The 9,723-nt window shown below is 54.1% G+C and overlaps 1 protein-coding gene across 1 annotated transcript; it reads right to left on the bottom strand.

The window, feature by feature from the left end:
• Positions 1-6,964: 6,964 nt before the first annotated feature.
• Positions 6,965-9,382, bottom strand: RHOB (ras homolog family member B). Its single transcript, XM_084900779.1, has one exon. The coding sequence runs from the start codon at positions 8,953-8,955 to the stop codon at positions 8,365-8,367; it is 591 nt and encodes a 196-aa protein (XP_084756905.1). The 5' UTR covers positions 8,956-9,382; the 3' UTR covers positions 6,965-8,364.
• Positions 9,383-9,723: the final 341 nt, after the last annotated feature.

Raw genomic sequence — 9,723 nt, 5'->3', positions numbered from 1 at the left:
TCAGGTGATCAAGTCTCCCTGCTTTGCTTTCCCTTTGTTTTGCTGAGCTGCACAATAGGCGGGACTTGCTTTCTCGGGTTACAAATGCAGCCCGAGTCCCGGGTCTTGCACACACAGGACTATAGGATGGATCTTTCTGGTACATGTTTCTTGATCACTTAGGAGTGGGCAGCATTTTTTTTTCCCTGGCATTCACTTCATCTGGAAGAGCAATGGCCTCTGCTTCCACCTGTAGCCATGTCGGTGAGGCCACCTTGCTCCCCATTATGTGTCCTTGGGTCAGCAGACTAGCATAGAGCCCAGCCAGCCCCTGCTGAGGACTCAGGAGCACCATGCTCCTAGGAAGACATCCTGCTGGTCCCCAGACCCCTGCAGCCTCCCCCTTGTACTCAGGGGGCTTGATTGCTGTCACCACATCTGGGATTCAAGTGGTGTGCACTTCTTCCCTGACTGCCAAGTCAGCCCATGCTCTCCTGTGACTCTTCAGTTTATCAAAGAACCCCTGAACATGAACTATTACCAGTAGCTTATGAGTCACCAAGCCCCTACATGTGCCAAACCCTGCATTAGATGCCGGGGTTTCAGAAAGGAGCATGATGTGATACCCTGAGGAGCTTACGGTTGAAAAGGTCTTTGATAAACAACAGAGTTGCTATTATTATACACTCACTCAACAAAATTTATTCCACTTGTACTTTGTGCTGAAGGTACTGAGATGAATCCACTCGAGGGAAGGTAATCACAACGTATCGAGGACTTTGAGCTGGATTTTGTGCCAAGTACTTGGTTTGGCCCTATTGAATCTTTAAAACTAGTTCCATTCTACACATATAGAACCTAAGACCAGGAAAAGAAAAGGGAAGAATCACTGGGCACAAGAATGCACAGATAGTTGTAGACAGAGCTGGGGCTCCTGCTTGTAATCCTTGATTTCCCCACCAAAGACACTCCTCGGCCTGCTGTTGAAGGAGATGAGCAATAGAGTGGGGAAAGTGCTATAAGGGAGGTGGGGGGAGGGGCACAACCTCGATGCTACCTTCCTACCCCTGTTTCTTGGAGGTCCCCAGTAAAATCTATGAGCTAAAATCTCTTCTATCACCCAACTGAGGATGAGAGGGTTATGCCCACCCCGGGTAGGCCCACGGTCCAAGCGGATGCTGGTCCCGGGGCCTCCTCTGGTGCTGGGACTTCTGAATTCCCTTGGTTAACGGGCAAGATGGCTCACCCATTGGCCACTATAACATAGGAAGTCAGATCCCATCAGCCTGTGGGAAAAAGCATGGCTTTCTCAGCACAGTTACCACTCTTGTTCCCTCTGAGTTGTTTATGCCTTCACAGCATTTCATCTCTATTTGTTCTCCCGGATTTGGCAGGTGGCCAACTCTACAGTGTGTAATTCTCCCCTGGCACAGCTACCCACACCTTCAGAGAGCCCAGGCTGGCTAATTTGCTTTGCTATTATCTTGTGCATAAAGTCTAAGTCTCCATTCGGCCTATAACTCTAGACTTCCTTAGAAAAATATTTTAGCCACAGGATTACTCAACCTAGAGAAAGGCGGATGGATGGATGGATCTTCCCGTGTACAGAGTCAGCCTGCTTTTGTGACCAGATAGCACACTTTCCCATATTAGGCCATCACTGAAGAGTGTATACTTTACAAGCGACTTATTTTTAAGCACCCATATAAATAATATATTTTATTCTGTCAGAGTCCCATTTATAACCTTTCTGCCATTTAATAGCAAATGCATTCCTGCATTCCTGGTAGGTGCCTCCAGAAGGTTTCGACTGTTTACCCGGAGGCCAAACAAGTGCTGGGATCGTACGAAATCAATCATTAACAAAGCGATGAGACATGTGCTTCTGGTAACATCGATTTCTTCCCTTTTCAGGGTTGAAGGGAGAAGAAAAATGGCTCCCATGACAGCCCGAGGACAGAGGTCACCGGGAGTCATCAAAGCCCGAGGCCGGCTGCCACAGCCCTTAGAATTGCACTTCCAGGTCATCATTTCTAGATTGAGAAACATGGGTCATTGGTGCCAAGCTCCCAACCCAGAATCCAAAGCTGCCCAGCTTCCTCCAAAACCCCAGCTCGGCATCCAGTAACAGCAGCTCAGTACATCCAGCCACCTACCACCCACAAGGCCCATCCCATCCGAAGGTGGCCTGCTGCCCTGGGAATGTGCCCCCTCTCTGCCTGCCTGCTGCCTGCTCGTCCCAGGCTCACCAACAGGGTTTCTGAAGGGAGTGCCTTGGGCCAATCACGTAGTGATCTCCGCCAGGGGTGGGGTCAGAGAGGGCCTTCTCCCAGTTGGTGTTATCAGCGAGCACTTTCCCAACTTCCCTGGCCTCAGCTTCTGCCAAGAAAACAGTTGGTTACTTGTCATTGCTCATTCCACAGACATCGTGTCCTAACGGGGTGATTTCCCTGCTTGATTCGTTCCCAGGACCCCAGATGGTTGGACTGTCTTTGTGGGCCCCAATCTTAACACACCTTCTTCTCATTCCCCACAGAAGCTATGCCCAACCGTGGTCACTTCCATAGGTTTTTTTTTCAGAAGCTGGAGCTCTCTCAATGTCTTGCCTTTTCTTTAGTTACGTAACTCATTCCACTGCTACTGATTGAGGTCAAAGCCTGGAGGTAAATCCAGCCCCAGCCAGCACGTTGGTTCCCGTTTTCAAAGAGACCCTGAGCCAGAAGACCCAGTGAAGCTGCGCCTGGATTTCCGGCATGCCGAAACCGTGAGGTAATAGATGTTGCTATCCAATCCATTCATTTTGGGGATAATTTGTTATGCAATAATAGATAATTAACAGAGATTAAATAAAAATGATCAAGAACTTAGACTAGGGCCTGATTAGCTATTATCACCGCCACTTTTATTACTTGTTGAGACCCACCACGAGGCTGAAGCTCTGTCCGTGAGGGGAGGGACCATGCCTCCCTATTTGTCCACTGGTTCCCAAGTCCTGGCATAATGGCAGGCACAGAGTCCTCTATTAGAGTCCTTTATTACACAACAGTAAATATTTGTGGACTAAGAGGATGACCAGGAAGGAATGAACTGGGGTCCTCCAGAGTCTTACCTCTCAGGCTAGAAAGGAGGCCTCTGGGAGTTGAGGGGATATTCTGAGTGCCCAGGTTCCTCCTCCAGCCAGAAGATGGGCCAAGGCCCCTTGGTAGTGGCGCAGCCTTCTTGAGCCTGAACTGCCTATTTCCCAGGAACACAGTTATCGCAGAGCTAGGCCTTGTGTCCACCTGGAAGACAAGGAGAAAACAATGAAACCACCATCACCACCTTCTCTCCTGGCCAGCGTGTGGCCAGGGAGGCCAGGGGAGAGGCTGTGTTTGACTCGACTGGGAAACACAGTTTTTCTTGACTGGAGAAATGGATGCTGAGGGTTAAAAGAAGAACGAAGTTCTCACCCATGTGAGTTCTAATCCTCAGAGGCCAGCACACACCCGCTACTCCCCACCCCTAATGATACACAAAGAAGCTGTACATCTACACATCACCCACTGCTAGGCGCTTTAAGACTCAGTTCAAGTGTCTCCTCCTCCATAATGCCTTCCCCAACTAACTTCCCTGGCTCCTGGTGTGCCCTGGGCATGATGCCTTCATTTGAGCGAGCTGTGCACCAGGTCTTAAGTGAACGTACTTCCAGAAAGCCCGGCCCACCAGGGCAAAAACTGTGTTTTTCAATGGGAAGTTTTGTCTTTAAAATGAAAGGGGTGCCCTGGCTGGTTTGGCTCAATGGATAGAGCGTCAACTGGCGGACTGAAAGGTCCCGGGTTCGATTCCGGACAGGGGCATACGCCTGGATTTTGAGCTCGATCCCCAGGAGGGGGCGTGCAGGAGGCAGCTGATCAATGATTCTCATCATTGATGTTTCTATCTCTCCCTCTCCCTTCCTCTCTAAAAATCAATAACATATCTTAAATAAAAAATAAAAATGAAAGGGGAAAAAAATGTGAGCTGGGAGGTGGAAGGTGAGTGGGGCCCTGTCCCTGCTGTTTGCTTCTGTTTGCAGAGCTGAGGAAGCAGATGGCAGGGCGGACTGAGGACAGAGCTGTTGCAGTCTACATTCGGGAGTGACAGGAACAACCCTCTAGAAGGCATGAGACCCACCCTTTGCACAATGTGAGAGAAGATGGGGCTTCTGCGAGGCTGGTCCTCGCAGGGAAGCTCTACGAAAGCACTGTGCTCCCTGCAAAAGCTCTGTGCTCCCTCACAGGGAAGCTCTGTGTAAGGACGTCAGGACTGCAGGGCGCATCCCCCGAAATCTGAGCTACTATCTATCACCTGAACGACCTCCCCGCTCTGAGCACTGACAGGGCCTCTCTCTACCGCAGGCTAAGCCAGGGTTTCTCAAAGTGTGGTCGGTCCCCAGACCAGCAGCAGCAGCAGCACGTAGGGCCGTGTCAGAAATTCCAGCCTTCGGGCCCCCTCCCAGACCCCCTGTGTCAGAAACAGAAACAGCCGTCAGAAACAGCTGTTGGTGACTGTGAGCCCTCCTCGTAACCCGGATGCATGGTTAGGCATGAAAACCACCATTGGAAGGACACTGCGCCGCATGTAAAAAAAAAAAAAAAAAGGGGGGGGGGCCTTAGAGATATAATCCAGAGTGGTTTAAGGTTAAGAATAAACGAGAACCCCATCCCATGCCCCTTGCTATAAAATGCCCAGGATCCCTAACACTCCCCACTCTTCCCCACCAAGCAGCCCAACAGGCAATTTAATGAAATCAGCACATTTATTTGAAATGTGCAAAAACGGTTTTTCATATCCTAAGAGTAGCACCAGATGTTTTAGCTCTTTTTCCCTAATTGATTTTCCAGCCTACAGCGATTCGTCTCTGTGTTTTCCAGTTGGATCCTAACGCGGCAGGGAGAGTGTGTTCCGGCAGGATTGCTAAATGCCGTGCATTTATAAAGCAAGCACACCCGGCCGCCCTGCGTCATCCGAGCGGCTGTCTTCCCGATCTCTTTCAGAAAGCCGGGCATCCATAGGTCCCGGGCACCTCGGAGCGGGCAGGAACCCCAGAAAAGGCCCTCTCGGCGGGAGGCTGGGTGTCCAGGCTCTTGGCTGGTTGCAAAGCTGAGTCCTGGGCAGCGAGCCCAAGCCTGAGCTCTTCCCGGAGTCCTGCACGGCCTGGTACCAAAGCGTCTGCTGCTGTAAAATCTGCAAGCCGACGTTTTGTTTTCAACGGGAAGTTTTGTCTCTGAAATGAAGAGAAGAAAACGGGAGCCGGGAGGTGGAAGGTGAGGGGGGCTCTCTCCCCGCTCGCTCCGAGCCTGCGGAGGCCCAGACAATTCCCCTCTGTGGGCCAGTGGGTCCGGTCTGGCTGCACTGGGTGTTGAAGTGGGTGAAAGGTCACCAGCAACCAGGTTTGCCTCACTCAACGAAAAACGAAAGCTCTGGGTGACTGGGGAAAGAGGGAAACAGGAGCCTGGAGCTTTAAAGCAAACTTCCAAATGGATCTCGTGGGGCTCTGCCCAGGGTGTGTGTGTGGGGGCGGGGTGGGGGGTGGGGAGCAGGAGGGGGAGCCACTAAGTGCTAGGATCCCAGAAAGTGCTGATCCCTAAAGTGAAAACCACACTTCTTAGGGCACTGTCAGAGGACATCCCCCAGAAGCTGCTGAGGTCTGAGCCAGCATGCCTGCACAGGATCCTCGTGTGGTCTCCCAGTATGTCTGCTTGTCTGGTTCTCAGAGCCCTTAAGTGTCTGAAATTAGAGCTCATGGGGATTAAAGCTTAAACTGGCTGCTCCAACTTTGAGGGACTGCCTGCTCCTCCCTCCCTCCCCCTGCAAACTCCAGTGCTCTGCGCATACAGTGGCCATCTCAGCACTGAGAATAAAGCATTCTAGGCCCCGTATGGACACACATGCAGATGCAAGATCAAGGACAGAAGCCAGCTCCTGATTTCCAGGAGCTCCAGCCCCAAAGTAACAGCCTGCGGTTTCACGGGGTGCAGTGCACAGTGGAACCTCGTTTCTGGAACATAATTCGTCCTGGAAGGCCGTTCAAAAACCAAATCATTTTTCCCCCATTAGAAATCATGTACATTTAATTAATCCGACCCAGACCCCCAAATGATTCCCTGTTTTAACCTTTCTTATACACAGTACATGCCCACTGTACTGGTTAATCTATACATACTTTGAAAACAAAAATGAGCCCTAACCGGTCTGGCTCAGTGGATAGAGGGTTGGCCTGCGGACTGAAAGGTCCCAGGTTCGATTCTGGTCAAGGGCATGTACCTTGGTTGTGGGCACATCCCCTGTAGGAGGTGTGCAGGAGGCAGCTGATGGATGTTTCTCTCTCATTGATGTTTCCAACTCTCTATCCCTCTCCCTATCTGTAAAAAATCAATAAAATATATATATATATATATATATATATATATATATATATATATATTTAAAAACAAAAATGACATGAAAATTTAACGGAAAGGGAAATGTACAGTACAAAAATGAAAGTGTTGACACTAGGTGCCTGGGTAGCTCTATCTTCCTGTGGAACTGGGACCAGAGCACCCTGGTCTCCCAGGGCCACCCAACCCCCACCCAGCCCAAAGGAGTTCCATCCGCACTTACAAATACCACCAGGGGAGAGGAATAGGTGGGAAAACAAGACCTTGCTGGCGGAATTCTTCCCTTGCCCCCAAACCACTAGGCTATTTGTACACACGATTAAACCACAGAAGGGGGTGTTTGGGGGGTGGGTAGAGGGGTTGAGCAAAAAAGAAAAAACCCACAGACAACAGGATGGTGATTGGGGAGGGGTTAGAGGTGGGAATAAATGGCGATGGAAAAGACTGGGCTTGGGTGGTAAAAACAACACAGTGTGCTGAGCATGTGTTGTAGAACTGTGCATCTGAAACCTGTGTACTTCTGTTCGCCAGTGTTACCCAAGAAATTCAATAAGACAGGGAAAGAAATGGAACCACAGGAGCCATTTTATAAATGTCGTCATCATAATCTTTTAATATTTTACATAAAAAACTGTATACACAGCTTATAGAACTTTCATGTAAACATCATAAGCTCACCACTTTGTCATTTGTCAGTTTATTTTAAAAATAAAAAACAAGACAACAATCTAGTAGAAGTACCACTGGGGGGGGGGGGGGAGGAAGAAGGCTGGGGGCAGGTTGTTCACATCGCTTTAGACACCGCCTGGTGAAGGAAAGAGGGGGTTCAATGGGCCCCAAGGCTTGTTACTGCCCTTTCTCACAACAGGGCGCACCTGCACCAACCAAATCGCAAGACGGCATTGCCACTTTTTTTTTTTCTTCAAGAAAACAAAATAAAAGTTAGTGGTTTGTTTTTCCTCTCATTTTAGAAGTCAGCATCACTTTTCCTTTAAAACATCAGAAGCCGATGAGGTTACAGCGTACACGTGTGGTCAGAATGCTACTGTCTTACACAAATGACAAGTGCATGGAGTGTCCACGAAACAATTGTGCAAAGAACTCTTTCCAAAGGAAAAAAAACAACAGGTTTGAAAGCCTTTAAATAAATCGAACACCTCGGGTTCTTGAACTGAACAATATTTCACTTGTAGGACAGGCACAGAGTTCGCTTATGGCAAAAACAGCCCGCAGCAGCGCGAGCTCCCCTCCCCGGGCGGGCCAGGGGTTTCGCTGGAGGCTGGCGTGCAGGCGACTGTGTCAGTCTGGAAGCTGTGTCCTCGCAGCCCCACGTCAGTTGCAACCGTCTTCCCCCAGGGGCTGGAAGGATGACCAAGTCCTGTTCCTGCTTGGATGGGCGGGCGCCTGCCCCAGAGCTGTCACTCCACCCACCACCACCATTAAATAACAGCATCCTGCCTCCGAAAATAAAATTATATCTATATATTTATATAACACCCCGCCCTCCCCTCCCGCAGCACGCAGTTCCCGTGGTCTATGTTACAGACAGAAGACGGCAGGCGCTCGAACATCGGATGGGGCTGATGGGGCGCGGCAGGCAGCACCCGGGGCACCAAGCTCCTCTCCCGGGACCGGAGGAGGGGATGGAGGGGGGGTAGCACAGGACTGCGGGAGGCGGGGTGCGGGGAGTCCAACACACACAGCCACACACTCTGAAGAGGCTTGGCTCTTCCCAAAAGGGTGCTCAGGGGGGTCCCCCCTTGGCACTCGGTTGTAGGGGCGCGCCTGGGCCTGTGCAACGCAGCAGCCGGACCGGGCGCACAGACACTGGAAAGGGGGCGCGCGGGGCCTTCCCACGCCGGTTCCGGGCTCCAGGGTCACCGCCGCTGGACTTCGGGGGTGCCGGGCGGGAAGGCAGACGCCGGATGGGCAGTCGGTCCGGTGTGGGGTCCCCGGCGGGGGGGAGGGACGGCCCGGGAGGCCCTCAGAGCACCTTGCAGCAGTTGATGCAGCCGCCCTGCGAGCCGTAGCGCTTCTGCAGCGCGGCGCGCGTGGCCGTCTCGAAGACCTCGCGCACGCCCTCCTTGGTCTTGGCCGAGCACTCGAGGTAGTCGTAGGCCTGGATGCGCACGGCCATGGCGCGGCCGTCCTCCGTGCGCACGGGCTCCTGCTTCATGCGGGCCAGCTCGGTGCGGACGTGCTCGTCGCCGCGCAGGTCCTTCTTGTTGGCCACCAGGATGATGGGCACGTTGGGGCAGAAGTGCTTCACCTCGGGCACCCACTTCTCCGGGATGTTCTCCAGCGAGTCGGGGCTGTCCACCGAGAAGCACATGAGGATCACGTCGGTGTCCGGGTAGGAGAGCGGCCGCAGGCGGTCGTAGTCCTCCTGGCCCGCCGTGTCCCACAGCGCCAGCTCCACCTGCTTGCCGTCCACCTCGATGTCGGCCACGTAGTTCTCGAACACGGTGGGCACGTACACCTCGGGGAACTCGTCCTTACTGAACACGATCAGCAGGCACGTCTTGCCGCACGCGCCGTCGCCCACCACCACCAGCTTCTTGCGGATGGCCGCCATGAGCGCGCCGGGGCCGGGGCCGGGGCCGGGCAGCGGGAGGGGGCCCGCGGGCGCCTCGCTGCCGTCCCGCTCGCCGCTCACTGCTCACCTCGGGCTCGGGGAGGAGGGAAAGGGGGCGCAACGGGCCGCTAGCTGCGCCCGGGCCCCGCGATGGCGCGTCCTCCCGGTGCGCTCCGGCGGCCGCGGCGGGGGCGCGGGGGCATAGGGCGCGCCGGGCGTCTCCGCGCTGCTCCCGGGCAGTGGCCGCTCTTCTCGCCCCGGACCCGGACCCGGACCCGGACTCGGACCCGGACCCGGAGTCGGCGCCTTTGTGCGCGGATCGCAGATAAGGCAGCGGCCCCGGCCTAGATCCGCGGGCGCCTACAGCTCGGGAGGAGAGAGGACTCGGCTCCGGCCAGACTGCGGCGGCGGCGGCAGACGCTGGCTGCGGCCCTAGCGTCCGCTATTTAAAGAGTTCGGCCACTTTCTTAATATAGCCGCCCAATGGGGAGCGAGCCGGCTGAGCTCATCGCTGCGGAGCTCGGCTCTGATTGGCCGCGGGGCGGGGCCGGGCGGACGTGATGGACGGCCCGGGCCGCCGGGCTGGGAGAGGCAGGGACCGGGGAGTGTACGCCCCCGGCCGCCGGCGCTGCGGGGCGCTGGGGACCCCGGGGTTCCCTCCTGCGCCGCAGCTGGTACCGGCGCGGCCCGGCCCGGCCCGGGAGCCGGCTGCCTGGATCCGTGGGGCCTGGGCGAGCGGTGCTCCGGGAGGCGGCATTTTGCGGGGCG

This window comes from Pipistrellus hanaki, assembly GCF_964339955.1.
Source record: "Pipistrellus hanaki genome assembly, chromosome: 12".
In the NCBI taxonomy this organism is placed as follows: domain Eukaryota; kingdom Metazoa; phylum Chordata; class Mammalia; order Chiroptera; family Vespertilionidae; genus Pipistrellus; species Pipistrellus hanaki.
Note: the sequence above shows the minus strand (reverse complement) of the source record. Positions and strands in the feature narration are given on the sequence as shown.